The following is a 17061-nucleotide window of genomic DNA, read 5'->3' as shown; positions in this document are numbered from 1 at the left end:
CAGGCTGCTGGGAGTAAGGAGATAAGGAAAATAACATGTATTTGGAGTTTCTTACCATAGTGTGGTGTTTTCTGTAAGTCTTCTGGCAGATGTTTGTTCTCATTTTGGTGTTTATCTAAAGTTTATTAAGAAGGATGGGGTACCATTCCCAGCTCCCCACTAATACTCTTGGCAAAGCACAAGTCCAATTAGGTACTGATCCACGGTGTGTAGCTGTAAAACCCTGCAGGGCTATGCAGGATACACAAACATTTTTCAGAAAAAGCTTTAGATATTCCAACAGTCTGTGCAGCATGGCCCATTTATCTTCCCACAGGGAGTAGGGATCATTAATATGGACACCAGAAACTAAGCCAACATCCAAGCCACCATCTCCTAAGGAAGCAGATTTACAAAGCTACAGAGCAGGGTTTTTTTGCTATACAAAGATCAAGAATGAACACAGAACTCTTAGATTCAGCTGCTCTCCAATCAAATTTTCATCCATGCCTGTGCAATGTATAAGAAACATTTACTCAGTCAGGTTCCTCCTTCAATCAAGGTCTGCATGGCCAGAGTTTACTGTACAGGCAAGTTATCCCTCCTGCTCCTAATGAGTCCCCTCAGTGAAATTTAACCTGCATTTTGCGTTCTAAGATACATTTAAAGTCTTGGTGAAGGTATTTGTTTGGTTGTAAGTTTCTGTCTTGCTAATCAAAATAAAGTGCATTACCTTAATCCCTACAAGTCAAACTGTAGAAACTGCCAGCTTGCATTTCACCCTTTCCTTGAGGCTGAAGAGCAAACATGTTGCATTTCCATACTTGTAACGGATGGCAGGGTTTCATCTTGTTGTTCACACCCCAAACATACAAGCTATTTAGAAAATACTGGTTTTCTTACATGCCAGTTTAATAAAGTTTTATAATACCAAAGACTTTTGTTTAGGAAAGTTCTTTATTTCACAGAATTTCATTTTTTGTTCAAGTGGAAATCTATCCACCAGTGACAAAAATTATCTTAACATCAGGAGAGGAGGTCACTTCTCAGGCTCTACCTTGTTAGCGCTGCCTTGTAATAACTTAATATCAGGATTTGCTATGAGTAAAGGTTAAACCAGGCTTCTGTTATAAAATAAGATCGTAAACTGCAAGTGTCAGTGCTGCATATGGGAGTCAAAGAGAACAGAAAAAAAAAAACCTTCAAAAGGAACAAGAAGAAAAAATATTAAAGTTGAAGTACATCCCAGAGGAGTATCCAGAGCCATCCATTATAAAACAGTGTATTTGCAGAGGTAACCCTGAAACTGTGCCTGCATTCTGCAAGCAGTCCAGTGCACTTCATCAAATACATGTATTTAAAGACTCAGAGAAAAACAGGATAACAACCAGTAACAACAGAAAAGCTTTAAAAACTCAGATTTCACTTAATACACCAAGAGTAGCAAAAATGGATACAGTTATCTAAGTAACTAAGCAAACTGCATTCCACAAAGAGAAATACAGTGTAGCTTAGAATCATCTGGAGAAAGACAATCAGTACCCACAAAACAGACAAAACCCCATACACATATCACAAAAGCTAAGAGAAAAAACAAAGACTCTGGAAGAAAACAAATTTGGGTTTAAACGGCTAAAAGATTTTTGGTCCTGTTTCTTGAAAGAAATAATTCTAAACTGGGATCTGAAGTAGAAGGAATACCACATTTATACACATCACACTGTAAACTGAAAGAAAACTGCAAGATATTGAAAAATACTTTAAAGTCAGTGAACGATTTAATTAACAGGAAGTACAAAGAGTTGTTTTGGCACTGCACTTGAAGGACAGCTTCAATAAAAATATTTCATTACCATGCTGATACCATACATGACATCCCAGATGAACTATCAAAATATGAAGTTTGCAATCCTAAGCAGAAGTGCAACAGGAGACAGACTCAAGTGAAGCCCCCTCTAGCCTTCCACCATTCTTTTAAGGATGGCTCCCAGGCCACCCTTTGCCACTTTCAGAGGGGTCAGCTCTTCTTTATTCTCAATGTGAATACTTGCACCATGAGACACCAGCAGCTTTGCCTCCTCCACTCTCTCTTCATCGCAGGCTAAATGACTGCAGTGAGAACAAGAAACCCACAGCCACTGTTAAACTGTCCAAACTTGTAAAGAGCAACAATTACACCATGTCAAAATGACAGTGTCAGTGTTGGGGGGAGATACATCTGAGAACAACAAACCCACAAGCAGCCAGCTACCTAGACAGATTCCAAAGCTTGCTGTCCAGTCCCTCTGCTGTCATTAAGCAACTCAAGAACATTCCTCCTGCTGCTCTCCTTGCAATGTTAAGACAGTTCTTTGGGTTAGGATTTGGCTCTGCAGTCAGCAAAGCTAAAGAGAACATAATCCAAGGTGAGAATGGAAAATGGCAATCTCTATTAAATTGAAGGTGAGAAATAAATTGTCTGATGCTAAAAAATTAGTGAGTTACTGCAAATGCAGCAAATGCTTTTTTCCATTTAGCACAGTGTCCTAGGAAGAACTCTCTGCATTCCAGGGCCATAGTGGGGTTTATGTACAGCTAAAATTTACTGCTTGATTTTATTCACAGCACAATCTGGATTCCACTGTGGTTTTGACACCAACTTCAAAGTAGCTGTAACCCTTACAGATTCAAATTGATCTCTAAGGTATCAATAAACACTGGGCTGATTGTACTTCAATTGCAACTTATTTTCTTTAGAGAGGTGAAGAAAAACTTCTGAAATGAGTTCTTGCTTGGCAGGACAGAGTAGACCAGCCTGCAAGACCAGTTTCCTCTGACTCTGATGTCATTAGCTCACTTTCTACCCTGCAGCAACAACCAATGTATTATAGATTAATAAAAAACATGTTGTACACTCTAAGTGGATGCAGTAACACAAGTTAAAGTATGCATGTACAGACCACAATGGCAAAATACTAAGTATGACTTTCTGAAATAATTTTTAATTGCACAGGGATGTGAAGCAAGAGTGTATTTTGAAGCAACAAAAAAATTAAAGAAAGAAAAAGACATTGAAGTAATGGAGTTGCATTTCACAGAGGTTACTCTATATTAAGCAAAATAAAAATAAAAAGTTACTTACAGAGGAGTATTCCCTTCAGAGTCCCGTATATCCAAAGTTGCATTGTGCTGCACGAGGATCTGGACCATTTTTAGGTTTCCTTTGGCTGCTGCTCTGTGTAACGGGGTGGATTCAAAATGGTCTGTTGCATCTGGATCTGCTCCATTCTCCAAAAGCATGATTGCAATCTGAGCATGTTGAAAGAGAAAGGAGCAGGGGAGGAGGATGTGGGCTTAATATACCTAAACCCTTCTTCCAAGAACACCAGCAGCTCCAGTAGCTTAGGTAAACATACCTCCTGCTTATTTTTGGAGGCTGCATAATGCAGGGGTGTGCAGCCATTCTGATTGACAGCATTTACATGAGCACCCTTAGCAATGAGGGCTTTCACAATTTCATCACGGCCTGCTGAAGCAGCGATGTGCAAGGGAGTCCAACCAGCCTACAGAGGCAAGAAGAAATCCACATTATTCAAACCATGAGTTTCAGGCAGAAAAACGTGATAATGTACAACCCAGACAAACTTGAACTACTCACACTACTCATATTCCTACCAGTGTAAAGCTAAAATATTATTGATTTTCACTAGATGCAAGGCTCATGTCTTCTTACATGCCTGCATTCAGTACCTGGAAAAAGCTGCCAGTTAAATGACAGAAATCACTTCTGCTATGCAGTTATGCATGGTATCTTTGCAGAACACTTTGTCCCTGTAGAATTGACACTAGTGCCTTTTTAAGAACAAACAGCAGTAGTAGAAAAGAGTGTTAACAACTTTTTCTATATCTTACTCTCTAAACAGAGGAGACATTTCCTTCTTTATGGATGCTTTGTAATGGCTACAAATATTTCAACTCTTCCTCTAGAACAGGAGCAGGTCATGTCCTTTCCAGCTGCAAAACCACTGAACCTGCACCTGCTTTATTAATGCCTTCCCCAGTGTGAGAGATCTTCAGGCTGCCTCATGATTTGGCACAACATATTTGAGAGATCACACGGAGATAAAGGTCATGTGAAAACCATAAGAACTACCCAAATGCCCCTGGTTTTGCAGCTTCCTTCAAAAATACAGCTCTCCTAAAATTCCGGGACAATAAGCAGATCTGAAACCTCCTCCTCACGCCCATTTCTAAATGCGGAATACTTCACCCTGCCTGCCCAGGGCACACAGAGCAGTCGAGACCGGCCCAAGTGCCAGACACCGGCTGGGGGCCCCGGCCGGCGGCAGGAGGGGGCGAGGGCGAGGAGGGAGCGGCGCAAGCGGCTCCGGGAGCAGCTCCGGGAGCTGTCAGGGCCCCTCCGCGGCTGAAACCGTGACAGCAGCGGGCCCGGCAGCACCCGCGCCCCGGGAGCGCCCCGCGGCTCCCTCAGACTCACATCGTCCTTGTCGTTGACAGGCACGCCGAGCCCGAGCAGGAGCTCCGCGACGTCCGTGTGTCCCGCCGAGCAGGCCCAGTGCAGCGCGGTGCGGTGATCCTGCGGGAGGGAAGCGGTCAGCGGGTCAAGGATGGGCAGCAGGCCGGCAGGAGCCGCCCCCAGGCCGCCCGGGGCCGCAGCTGTCTAACCTGGTCGGCCCGCGTGGCCTGGGCCCGGTCGCGGAGCAGCAGCGCCCGCAGCTCCTCGAGGCGCCCTGTGAACGCCAGGTTACACACGGCCACGTCCGACACCGCGCCCTCCATGCTGCCACCGCACCTCCCCGCCTGCGGGGCGGGGCCAAGCCCCCGAACCGCCAATCAGGAGGGTGCCGGCGCTCAGTCCAGCCAATCGCGCCTGCCTGCCCGCCTGCTCCTCTCGCCGCTCGGGCCGCGGGGGCTGCTGGGGTTTGTAGTCCCGTGGACGAGGGGGCGGTGCGCTCCCGACTGGCGGTGGGACTGCAGCTCCCAGGGCGCCCCGCGGCGCGGCCGTGTTGTGCCTCCGTGTCGGGGCGAAGGGGAGGAGGATGGTGACAGCGGGAGGATGGAGGCCGGTGAGGGGCGCGGGGCTCGGGCACGACTGGCGGGGCGGCGCTGAGGGGCCAGGCTGGGGCTCCGGGGATCCAGCGGGGCTCCCGGCGGCGGGAGACGCCCGCGGGCTGAGGGACGGGGGCCGGCGCGGTGCGATCCGCCCTGAGGGGTCGCCTGGCGCTTGGGTCCCGCGGCCTCTCCCGGGGCCGGGGCTGGGGGCTCGGAAGGGGGCCCGGGCGTGAGGGGGCTCGGCCGGGGCGCGGAGCGGCCTCAGCGGAGGGGCCGGAGCCCGGTCTGGCAGCCCCGCTCCGGGAGGCGCCGCCGCTCGGCGGGCAGCGCTGTGGGAGAGCGCCGGGAAGGGGAAGGGGACCTCGGCAAGGGAAAAGAAATCCCGGCGGTGCCTTCTGCAGTGCTCCGGGGTGTCGGACGGCAGCGGGGCCGAGAGAGGCGGCCGCGAAGGGGGCTGCAAGTGCCTCCGGTTGGATTTCGGGGGTCCAGAGTGTCTTAAGTCTTTGCAGTAAAAACCAGGTAATTTGCTCTGAAGTGCAGTGAGCGACGGCTTTTCTGACGGAGAATGCAGAGTACGGGGTGAGAGTTGTTCTGCTGAGCTGACAGCCCTGGAGGAGTCTGGCGCGGAGTTTCGCCACTGCCTGCGGGGACGCTGAGTGTCGGGGCTCGGCACTGCTGGCCCCAGGCTCCAGCCAGAGGGTGGTGCAGCTCCCTTCTGATCGCTGGAATGTATATTCTTTTTAACGGACTCTTACTTTATATATATGATTTTACATTGTTTTACACTTGAAGCGTTGCTGCACTCTTCCAAAAAGCACCATTTTAACGAGCTAGAAAATAGTTGGACTGTCTTCTTTTGGTAGTATTAATTATCATTTGTTATTTTTCACTAAATAGATATGGTGTTGAATAATAACATTAATACATCTTTTTTTTTTTCTGAAGTGTTTCAAATCTCCAGTTGGGAAAGTAAAGCCCAGTCTTGCTAAAACTTTTCACATGCTTTCCATTAAGCATGAGGCCATAATCACTCTGATTTGTATTTTTTCTACGTTTCAGATCAAGCTGTGGTGCCTAATTTTTTTTTCCTTTCCTCATTATCTTGAATCAAATCTCATCCTCACTGCAGTCATCCTGAACTTCTGTCACTGGCTTCAGTGAGATTGCTTATAAAGGTGTTATTCCTGGTGTTCTCTCAGCACTCACTGAGGATCTAAATAAAAACCAAGGCTTTGGTTATTTCAGTCAGAACAGCTTTTAAGGGAGAAAATTAAAAGCAGCTGGCAGCACTGCTCAGAAGCCCCAAAGACTGTAAAGACTTACTACAAACTATTTCAGTTTGAGAGCTCCAAGTTGGGTATAAAAGAATAAGGGGATAAAATGGAGTTTGAATTTTGTGTATTCCTGTTCAGTTTTATCTAGGTATGAAAACCAGATCACTATTTTGTCAGACTACTTAGAAGAATTTCCAGAAACTGATGAGCCAGTGTGGATTTTAGGAAGGCAACACCACCTAAACACAGGTATCTTTAGAATGAAATTATCTGTAACATTGGTAGAATATTCATAGATTCACATGTAGCAACAGCTCCTGATTTCCTTGTGTTCCCTAAATGAGGGAAGTTTGTTCTCCATCAGTGAGACACCAGGTGTAAGCAGTGGAATTCCTCCTGTACAGAAGCCAGAACCAAGGCCAATGTGCTTCCACTATAATTCATGCAAAATGATCACATTCATAGCAGAGGCTGTCAGATGTGAGCCTGGTCGCTCCACAACATCAGGGCCTCAGAAATAGACATATAAATAACTTTTGGGAATGCTCAGCATTACTGATGTCATTTTCCTATGAGGGATGCTGTCTGCAGCCTGTTACTTGCAACTGAAATGCTATTTCAAATAACAACAATAAATTAGTCTATGGCACATACTGCATTTTAGTGAAAATAAGTGCATGACCTAAAAGTTAGAGCAGAGTAATGTGTTTATATAAAAGTAAGATTTCAGAAGTGAGTTTTGCTCCCTGGGGAGAAGACAGGGCCATCCTCCTGTGTAGAATGTCAAAGGCAGTGGCCCCCAGTGCAGGACAGCCCAGGGTGCTGCATGCAGCCTTGATCAGCTGGAGAATCCTTTGGAAAAGCCAGTCTGAGCCACAGCTAAGGGAAAATGCAGCAAACAGGATTCTTAAGCATTCTTCAGAGCCTTTGGAGGATTCTGTAAGTGCAAATGTGTTTAAACAAACAAGAAAAAAGAGAGGTTTAATTCAATTTAACATTATTAACCTTTTCTTAAAATTACTTTCTGTTGGGTTTGGAGGTAATGTATAATTCCATGTTGATTTGCACGTAGAACTTCTTAACCTGCTTTACCAGTTCTTTCCTGAGGACAGTTCTCCAGAGTTGTTTTATTCAGGCTGGGCATAGTCATTCCAAGCACCTTGTAAAATTTCATTGGCTAATAATTATTTCATCTTTAATAAGTTAACTTTAATTAGCAGTCTGCAAAAGCTCTCTGTGTTTGAATTGCTAAAAATGTTTTAAGTAGTAAGGGTCTTGTATGTAAAAGCTATAGGAGCCTTCCATGCACTCTATATAGTAACTGTACAGGGATAATTTGAATTTTTCAGTTTAAGTCCGTTTTGATAATTTATTTCCTCTTAAAATTATTCCAGACAAATCTAAGTTATTGTTGGATATAAGTGCTCGTCTCTGGTTCACATATAGAAGAAAGTTTTCACCTATTGGTGAGTATTCAGCATTCCAGCAGCCTGGTTATGGATTAGCAGGATTAGTGATGATGTTGGGGACTGAAAAGTTATTTTTACAGTACTAGAACATTTTGATCATAATTTAACTGTGTATGCAAACAAAAGATTAAAGCTATCAAAATCAGTGTTTGCTTATACCTGTATATAATCAGGTATTCATGTTTGTGGGGAAGCAGTGAAGTGACAGCAGCACTGTGGGGAGAAAGGAGCTGGCTCAGTGGGACAGGCTGGCTCCCCCTCAGCTGTGGTGCAGTTGTCAGAGGTTTGACTGTGGGTTTCAGTTGTGACTGTGAGTTTCAGTTGTCAGAGGTTTGACTGTGGGTTTCAGTTGTGACTGTGAGTTTCAGTTGTCAGAGGTTTGACTGTGAGTTTCAGTTGTGACTGTGAGTTTCAGTTCTCAGAGGTTTGACTGTGAGTTTCAGTTGTGACTGTGGGTTTCAGTTGTCAGAGGTTTGACTGTGGGTTTCAGTTGTGACTGTGGGTTTCAGTTGTGACTGTGGGTTTCAGTTGTGACTGTGGGTTTCAGTTGTGACTGTGAGTTTCAGTTGTGACTGTGGGTTTCAGTTGTCAGAGGTTTGACTGTGGGTTTCAGTTGTGACTGTGGGTTTCAGTTGTCAGAGGTTTGACTGTGGGTTTCAGTTGTGACTGTGAGTTTCAGTTCTCAGAGGTTTGACTGTGAGTTTCAGTTGTGACTGTGGGTTTCAGTTGTCAGAGGTTTGACTGTGAGTTTCAGTTCTCAGGGGTTTTTCTGTGGGTTCTCTCAGAAGCTGGCTCTGTGAGAGCAGAGCCCTTGCTGATTTGAGCCCCTCTATTCACAGGAGGCACTGGTCCCTCGTCAGATGCAGGCTGGGGATGCATGCTGAGGTGTGGGCAGATGATGCTGGCCCAGGCACTGATCTGCAGACATTTAGGAAGAGGTGAGTACTGTTGCTGAGGCAACTTTTGTGTTATTTGGAGGCTGTTTCATTTTTGATGTTGTTTTCCATAAAAGCATAAAACCTAAAGTTATTAATGAAACTCTCTTTGATGCCCTGATAAAGTTATTAGTGAACTATTTTTGTCTGATGGGGCAAAATCATGTCAGCCTTAAGCAGAGAAAAAAACAGAGGAAGGACAAATAGGGAATCCCACTGTTGTTATTTTATAAATCTTTTTGAGGAATACCCAAATTGAAGCCAAGGGAGAACTTGCTACCATGGGTCTGAGTTCTTCCCCTCTTTTCATTGCATAGCCACCAAAATGACACCAGGGTGATGGTGTCAGTAGTGACAGAGTGATAGACACCACACAGAGTACTTCACAAACCACTCACCCATCATCAGCCTGAGTCCAGACCCCACAGCAGACCCCACTAGTGTCTGTTATTCTGTACTGACACCCCATGTCCCAGGGTCATGGGTGAGTGTCTAGGTCTGCTCTTGTGTCACTCTCCTGTCACTTACCTTGCTGTGGCTGGGTCTGTGATCCTTATGCTCTTTTGTCACTGTTTCTATGGCAGCACGATTTGTGGATTTACCAATTTAATCTCTGAATACACAAAATGGTAGTGCAAAGATTTAACTGAAAGAGTAGGCAAACAAACATGTTACCTGAGAAAAACTAGATCTTGAACTTGCAGTATGGATCTAAATAGGATCAGCCCTGTGTAAATGTGAGGTAACTACCTTATGTCAGAAGCAGAAGCTCATGTGGCAAAGCCATGGTTTGCATTTTGCTGTGGGAGAGGGCCAGCATTGTGTTTGGATTTTGCTTTATGAGTCTTATTATCCTACAAATGTTTGCAAATCTGATAAAGTCCAAACAGAACAGATAGTTTTAAATAGTCTTGGAAGCTCACATAGAGGAATAGCTATCAATTCTCAGCAGTGATCACTCAGGATATACTTGCAGTTGGCACTGTTATTTTAGTTTCTCAATTTTCACACAATAGCATGTGATGATAAAGGGCAGCTTGATAATAAATGACAAGGTGTGACTTCTAGGATCTCTAAAGAAAATATAAATATTAGAGATGGATCATCTCTTAAAATCTCATTGTATGGCTTTCTGCCATCTAGAAATTTGATCAGTACAATGAAAACATTATTTTTTAATCTGTATAACTTTTTTCCTGAAAGATTGGCAATGGGAAAAACACAAAAAGCAACCAGAAGAATATCACAGAATCTTACGGTGCTTTCTGGATAGAAAAGATTGCTGTTATTCCATCCACCAAATGGGTAAGAACACACATCAACTTCCTTTTGTCTACTGAAGTTCCTACGGTGTTGAAACATTTTTAAAAGGTGATTATGAGGACAATGTATATTTTTATATAAAAATGTATGCAAGTGGGTATGAAGGATAATAATTCAGAAATATTATTCACTAAGACCTAAATGAATCTGTATTCTAGAATACAGTGTGCAGGTTTTGGGTAGCAGAGTTGATAGTGTTAAAGTAGTCATAGAAGTTATTGCTGTAATTTGTAAGTAAGGACATATTTGTAGTTGTCATTACAGTATAGGAACTTCTTCCAAGGGAACTAGCAGTCATTAAGTGTTGAAAAGAGTATAGATTGAGAAAATAATTGTTGTTGCTAAATACAGCTTGCACTTGCTCTAGAGTGTTTGGAAAGGTATTAGTAGGCCATGCTGTGTGACACAGACTGTGACCAGCCTCTCTGTGGTTTTTCCTCTGTGTGTTTTCCTTTTCAACAACAGCACAGATGGGTGTTGGAGAGGGGAAGTCCATTGGAGAGTGGTTTGGACCAAATACAGTTGCTCAAGTACTGAAGTAAGTCATGGCAGGGCCTCCCTGGGTGTGCTCCTGGGCTGCCCAAGGCTGCTGGGGAGAGCCTGGGAGCTCCTCCTGGCCTGGAGGCCTCACTAGAGCTGACTTTGCTGAGGGATGGGGAATGTCCCATCCTGCAGCTCCTGGGTGCCATTTGCTGCAGCCCTGGGACAGACACGTTCTGGAGAGAGAAAGGAGCTGAAGGATGTCCTGGCCTCCAGCTCCTTTCCCTTACAAATTCTTCTTGACTCACATACCAGTTTTTCAGGCTTATTTTAGACAACCAGCACTGCCTGTGCAGCTTGAGAGCTCCCTTCCCCAGAGTTCTGGATGTCACACAAAGTGGACAGAAACCTGTGTGCTATTATGCCACCCCCCTAACTTTTGGGTTCCAAAATCTTGAGCTGCTCTGGCTTTTAACAACCTGAAAATAGTTCCACTGAGTTTAGTGGAACTTCTTAAGCACAGAGTAATGTGGAAAAACTGGCATAGGAATTTTTTTTCTTCTTTACATGATGTTGGGCACCATGGGCAGAATTCTACAGTGGAATCTGTTAATTGCAATAAAAAGTAATAAACCTAGTCATGTGGTTGAGCTGTTACTATCCCTGCATTTGGCAAAAGGACAAAACAGCTTTCACATGGTATAATGTGTGTGCTTTTCCTGGAACCACTCATTTTTTTTTCTAAGTATGTTAAACACTGAAAGTTATCTTTTTATTACATGGAGACTTAAAAAAACCAACAAATTTTTCTTCCAAATAAGTGACTTTTTTACTCAAGAACTATTTAACTGTCGTGAGTTAAAAGCTATCCTCATGGTCCTAGTAAGCTTTTATTAATTATTGCCTCTGTGTTTTCTAGGAAGCTTGCTTTATTTGATGAATGGAATTCATTAGCAGTTTATGTGTCTATGGACAATACAGTGGTCATCGAGGACATCAGTAAGTGAAACTGGAGCTTCTGCAGCACTGCTGTAGTGTCTCAGCAGATACCAAAGAGTAGCTCAAGCTCATGGCAAATTTAAATGTTTGGACAAACTACTTCTGGAGCATTAGGGTAGTGGTTGGATTTGATGATGTTAAAGGTCTTTTCTGGCCTAAATAATTTGATGATTCTGTGATTATTTCCTTGGTGACAGTTTTTGATTTGAATTCACTCTCCTGAATGTATCTAAGTATGGACAAAATCTTGGCACCATCCCTATGTGTTCCCAGGGTAAGAAAAGGAATGAAGGAAATGGATAATCAGGTTTGGGGTTTCCAAAAGTAAGGTTAGCAGTGAGGGATTTTTGGTGACCAATTCCACATACCATGTGGATGAGAAAGTGGAGTTTGGTCTGTGCTACCTTAACTCCTACTCCAGCAATGGAATGAAGTTGAAGTATGTAAAAATACAGGGAATTGTTTGTAATACAGAGTTTGCCAGAAATTTGCTTTTGTCAAGCAAAAGGGAAATGAGGGGCAGCAATCCTTCAGAAATGTGTGGCCCATTTTCAACTTATAACTGTAAGAAGGGTGGGTTTACAAGTGGTATTCAGCCACAGCCTGGTTCTACTTTAGTCCCTACTTCTGCTTATTTTATGTCTACATCACTGGAAGGGAAGAGTTCCCTGAAGAGTTTCTGATGCTTCCTCCCTGCTATATCATCTCCCAGGCAAAGCTGGACAGCTTTAATACTGCGAGTAGTAAATGTAGCTTCAGTCTTAAACATTCATCCCCTCATTTTCCCGTGTCTCACTAATGTGCCAGCACATACTCTGACTGCCAAAATTACTTCTACTAAAGAGTCAGGATTTCCATGCCTTGCTCCTTTTGTCTTAAAACAGGAGCTCTATAAAGCTGTCTGGAAAAGCAATTTAATTCATGATTGAAAGATCTCTGTGTTGCTGCTTGCATTCACTGATGTCTCTTTTCATTCCCCCAGAGAAGATGTGCTGGTCCCCTGCCCAGAGCAGCAGTGTTGCCCACAGCAGTGCACATTTGCACAGAAGTGCTCTTGGCCCAAACAAGAACACAGCAGGATTGTGCCCAGGCTGGAAACCCCTCCTGCTCATTATCCCTCTCCGGCTAGGGATTAATCACATCAATCCAGTGTATATTGATGCATTTAAAGTAAGGCATTCTTCAGTCACTTGTTTGTGTATGTGAAAAAGTTCAGGTATCTGGTACATCAATAAACAAATCAATTTAATTTTTCTCTCTTTGGACTCCTAGGAATGCTTTAAGATGCCACAGTCTTTGGGAGCATTAGGAGGGAAACCCAATAATGCCTATTATTTTATAGGATTTTTAGGTAAGGAAGAAAGAAACTTACTCCAAATATCCATATGACTGAAAGAGAAAGGATTTTCTTTGGGAAGGGGCAGTAGTAAGCATTTTAAACGTGAGAATGGAGAAGAAGAAACATACCTCAGACACTTCAGGAACAGTATGAGACCATCCTGATAGGAACAGAAAAGAAGCAGCAAAGCTTGATATTAAAATATGGAATGATATAAGCAAGAACAAGACACTAAGTTGGTAGCATTCAACAAATGTCAGGTGCCACTGCTGCCTAAATACTGTATTTTTTCTAATCAATAGTACTTTCCAGTGAAGAGTGTCTTGTTTTATTCTTTTCCTTCCTGGCTTTCTTAAATTATTGTCTCATATTTTTCAATTTTTTTCTCAAAGCAGTATGTCTTTCACTTCTTCCATGTCTTTAGTAATTAATGCAATACTTGATCCTGGATTCAGCCTTTGATATTTTACCCTGGTTTGATCTGTAACTCCTTGGATATTTTGTTCTTTCTTTTGTAAAACCTGAGCTGTTTTAGTCAGACTTATTTGTTCAATTTCTGGGTGAATGCCTAATGGGATTACAGATTGGATTTGTGGTCATCCTGTATCTTTGATCTGAGGAATGTTAGGGATTACTGCAGTTGAGATTTTTAGAAAATGTACTGGACTTCATGTATATAAAGGAAAGTATGTGACAAAGGTAGAAAAAAAAACAATTCAAAAAATCTACCCTAAAAAGTAACAGTGGAAAATTATACTAAATCCCCGTGGGATACTGTTGTGCCTTTCTGTTGTACAGTTCTCTTAAAGACTCCCTAGCTAGAGAGTTGAGATACGGACTGTGCTGACAATCCAATTTATGTTTTACAAGTCTGGATGGATAAAGTGTTCATTACTGCTTCTTGCTTGTTATCACCATGTGAATTTTACTCCTCCAGGCAATGAGCTGATCTACTTGGACCCTCACACCACTCAGAGTTTTGTAGATTCAGAAGAAAATGGCACAGTTGATGACAAGAGCTTCCACTGCCAGCAAGCTCCACACAGAATGAAGATCATGAATTTGGACCCTTCAGTAGCTTTAGTAGGTGTTAGAAAATAATAAATGTGTGTACTTTGTTCAGAGCAATACCTCTGTGTACTGGTAAGGGCAGCAACATGTTTCCTCGATCACATCAAGATCTCAGGGCACTCTTCTGCAATCTAAAATTCAACACATAGTAGTTGAACTGCATAGGATACATTAATTTTAGCTCAAGCAGGGAACCAACTGTTTGTTTCTTGGGGAGCCAATTAAGTTTCTTTCCTGGGTAACATAGACCTTTTCCAAGAAGTAGTTTGAAAGTCAAAGCAAGGAACTGGATCAGGTTTCATTATTTTATTCCATCACTATCATCTGTGCATTGGTTGTTCTCAAGAAGATACTTAACCTGAGCTTGTTTTATTTAATCTACAAATCTTCAAGTGAAATTACTTGTAGAATAATCCAGTATAGACCACAAGAATACTGTGGTAGTTGAAGAAATTCAGTCTGATCTCATGCGAGTGTCCTTTGGTTGGGTTATGGGTGATTGTCACTTGAGATATAACCCATACATAGATACCACAGCATCTTTGCTCATTGACATACTGTATTTAATATTACTGTGTATTCTTTCCTTAGGGCTTCTTTTGCAAAGAAGAATGTGATTTTGATAACTGGTGTAGTCTTGTACAAAAGGTAATACTACTATCTTTTTTGCTCTGTATGAAATCATGGATACTGTTCTTTTTTGGTTAATGGAAATTTCCAGCCTTCAAATCAAATGATCCCCAGTGAAGGTGGCACTAATGATCAGGGAGAGCTGACACTGCTGATGGAGCTTGTTCAGCATTTTGCAACCCTGAGCCCTGGCACTGGGAGAAGTGCATCCACCCCTTCTGAGTGTGTCTTCTGTTAGCAGTACTGTGTTAGTGGCTTATACCTAAGTCATTTACTGAGAAACACAGCAAGCAGCTGGAATATTAAGCAACAGGCATGTGAATATAAAGTACCACCAACCATAAGCATTTATTTAAAAAAAGGCTACAGAAAGCAGTTTGCAAATAACTGAAGTAGAGGATATGATGGAGCTCACCTGATAGCAGTGAAATTTTGCTTCAATAATAACTTGTTTCTCCTGATCAAAACCTATCTTTCAAAATCTCTTAGATTTTTTTAGTAGATAGATCTGTCTTTTGTTCCCATCGATCAACAGAAAACTTGAACACAGAAAGGTTCAAGCAGGTAATTTACTTTTAAAAGGCAGAAGTATGTTCCTGGTATGTGTTTGCTCCATGTAAACAAAATTACAGATGTATAAAAGCTTGTTATAATCCACTGGTAACTTGTAGTTCAAGTAGGACAATACTAGAGATGTGTGAAGCTGTGATTCATGATGGCAGGTACCTGACCCAACAGGAATTTACAGCCTTTGTTCTTTGGCAGATATACAGTGTTAAAAATGGTTCTTGGTTTGTATTCTGTCCTCAGGAGATTCTAAAGCAGCAGAGCCTGCGGATGTTTGAGCTGGTCCAGAAGCACCCACCCCACTGGCCTCCTTTCATACCTCCAACCAAGCCAGAAGTGACAACCACAGGGGCAGGTGTGGTACACTGAAAGCAGAGTGGGGCTCCTCAGCCAGCAGGAGAACCACTGGGCTTTCCTGAGGATCAAGCAATCAGTGCATGATTAAATGCCTTGCTCCTACAGAGTATCAGTTATCCAAACAGCCCCTGTCCAATTTACATGTGTTAGCACAAGATATTTTTAAATCTTTGAAAATATTTCCAAGGCAGCATTTCAGAAGGATGGGGGGAGGTTTGAGGGTGTTTTTAGTAAACAAAATCAGGCATGTCTTCACATTCTAAATGGTTTAATTTATTTTTCAGAACTCATTGAATCTACTGACAAGCTATTTGAATTGGAAGAAGAATTTGAAATCCTGAGTGTATGAAGGAAACTGTGGTGACCCTTCTGAGTGTTGAACATATTGCTAATATTATTGCATTGACATAAATTACACAGCCATGTTAGCCCACAAGTGCCTGAAATCATGGATAGCAGAGCACAAACATCTGGTATCATCCAAACTCCTACAGGGACAGTTCCTTCTGTCAAAGAGCTTCCCCAGATGGAAAGGCACTGAAAGATTTTATTATAAGACCTGAAAGGGAACCTCTTTTTAATGTGTGTCTTTCTTGAAGACAAATGGACCTCTGAGATTAAGGCAAAAATAAGTCTGTCAGTGGGGCTGTATGTTTGGAGAAAGGGATAACACAAAATGGGTATTTCTTGCTCTCATATAATGCAATAGTTTAGTTCTTAAAGCAAGAGTCTTCAGTTAAGGAGGATGTCTACTTCTGTTCCTTCCTGTGGGCTGCATCATAGAAAAAATGCATTGTCTTGTTTAAAAGATCAACTGGATCAGGAGAAAATTGTTTCCTTGTTAAATATTTTAACATGTATTTGAGCAACCACACTTTATGACAAAAATGTTTCTGTGAAAGGAACTATGTCTAACGTATCCATTTTGCAATAGCCTTCCTGTTTCTGGGAGACCTCAAGAGGAACAGGAGCCTCAAATAGTTGATACAGATCACAACCACTGTTCTGATATATTTCACCTTGACCTTAAAGTTCAATCATTAAAACTTAGGCTGACTTTTCTTCCGGAGCTAAAGCGAGTCAAAGGTGGTTTAACTGTACCTTATTTATTTTAAAAAAGATTTACACAAGTATCTCTGTCACTGCACTTTATCTGTGCATCTAATAAATTTCTTAAGCTTTTCATAGGTTGTATGCTGCTATATTTTGTTAATTTGTTTGTGTGAACTAAATATAACCCAGGTTATCTTAAAACTTAATATATAGGCATATGCAAATTACTTAATTGTTGGGTTTTGACTTGTTGCCTTTTGAAATCTGTTTTGGTAAAAGTGCCTTAATTCTCCAGTTTTATCAGCAGAGCCGGTGCAGTTTTGTTTCTTTTTAGAAAGAGTATCTCTGTAGCAGCTCTAAGAAAACCAGCTCAGAATAAAGGCAAAGATCTTTTAATTCATTCTACAGTTCCTTTTTACTATCACAGTCCCCATTCTGATCACCTTGTCACAATAGTGTAATGGACATGAGTCACACACTTTGATCTTCAGTAATAAATGACCATGTAGAGAAATCCTGAATGCTGTCTCCTC

At 42.4% G+C, this 17061-nt stretch overlaps 2 protein-coding genes across 3 annotated transcripts; one reads left to right on the top strand and one right to left on the bottom strand.

Annotated features, from left to right (window-relative positions):
• Positions 1–870: 870 nt before the first annotated feature.
• On the bottom strand, positions 871–4763 carry PSMD10 (proteasome 26S subunit, non-ATPase 10). 2 transcript variants are annotated; one of them, XR_004981939.1, is made up of 6 exons: positions 4645–4763; positions 4457–4555; positions 3375–3521; positions 3101–3267; positions 2231–2363; positions 2028–2088 (listed from the first exon to the last, which is right to left on the bottom strand). XR_004981939.1 is itself a non-coding variant. In XM_036402212.2 (5 exons), exons 1-5 carry the CDS (start codon positions 4756–4758, stop codon positions 1935–1937), a joined length of 681 nt encoding a protein of 226 aa, XP_036258105.1. In that variant the 5' UTR covers positions 4759–4763; the 3' UTR covers positions 871–1934. The 2 variants fall into 2 exon arrangements, 1 of the variants encoding a protein (XP_036258105.1); XM_036402212.2 differs by lacking the exon at positions 2231–2363 and having other exon boundaries at positions 871–2088.
• A 222-nt stretch (positions 4764–4985) lies between these two features.
• ATG4A (autophagy related 4A cysteine peptidase) lies at positions 4986–17049 on the top strand. The gene is made up of 13 exons (XM_036402082.2): positions 4986–5045; positions 6444–6554; positions 7700–7771; positions 8614–8712; positions 9913–10014; positions 10498–10570; positions 11432–11511; positions 12494–12681; positions 12784–12862; positions 13788–13933; positions 14513–14569; positions 15362–15473; positions 15760–17049. The coding sequence occupies exons 1-13, from the start codon at positions 5036–5038 to the stop codon at positions 15822–15824; spliced, it is 1194 nt and encodes a 397-aa protein (XP_036257975.1). The 5' UTR covers positions 4986–5035; the 3' UTR covers positions 15825–17049.
• The last annotated feature ends 12 nt before the right edge of the window (positions 17050–17061 follow it).

This window comes from Molothrus ater, chromosome 14, assembly GCF_012460135.2.
Source record: "Molothrus ater isolate BHLD 08-10-18 breed brown headed cowbird chromosome 14, BPBGC_Mater_1.1, whole genome shotgun sequence".
NCBI classification, from domain to species: Eukaryota; Metazoa; Chordata; class Aves; order Passeriformes; family Icteridae; genus Molothrus; species Molothrus ater.
The sequence above is the reverse complement of the archived record's forward strand: the minus strand, read 5'-3'. Positions and strand labels throughout refer to the sequence as shown.

What these genes read in the sequence shown, in the direction of transcription:
- PSMD10 (XM_036402212.2), bottom strand. Translation starts at nt 4,758, where the DNA reads ATGGAGGGCGCGGTGTCGGACGTGGCCGTGTGTAACCTGGCGTTCACA. An exon ending in CTGTCAACGACAAGGACGAT is followed by an intron (nt 3,522 to 4,456) that starts GTGAGTCTGAGG and finishes TTGCCTCTGTAG; the next exon opens with GCTGGTTGGACTCCCTTGCA. An exon ending in CCTCCAAAAATAAGCAGGAG is followed by an intron (nt 3,268 to 3,374) that starts GTATGTTTACCT and finishes CAACATGCTCAG; the next exon opens with ATTGCAATCATGCTTTTGGA.
- ATG4A (XM_036402082.2), top strand. An exon ending in TTATTCCATCCACCAAATGG is followed by an intron (nt 10,015 to 10,497) that starts GTAAGAACACAC and finishes TTTCAACAACAG; the next exon opens with CACAGATGGGTGTTGGAGAG. An exon ending in TGTATATTGATGCATTTAAA is followed by an intron (nt 12,682 to 12,783) that starts GTAAGGCATTCT and finishes TTGGACTCCTAG; the next exon opens with GAATGCTTTAAGATGCCACA.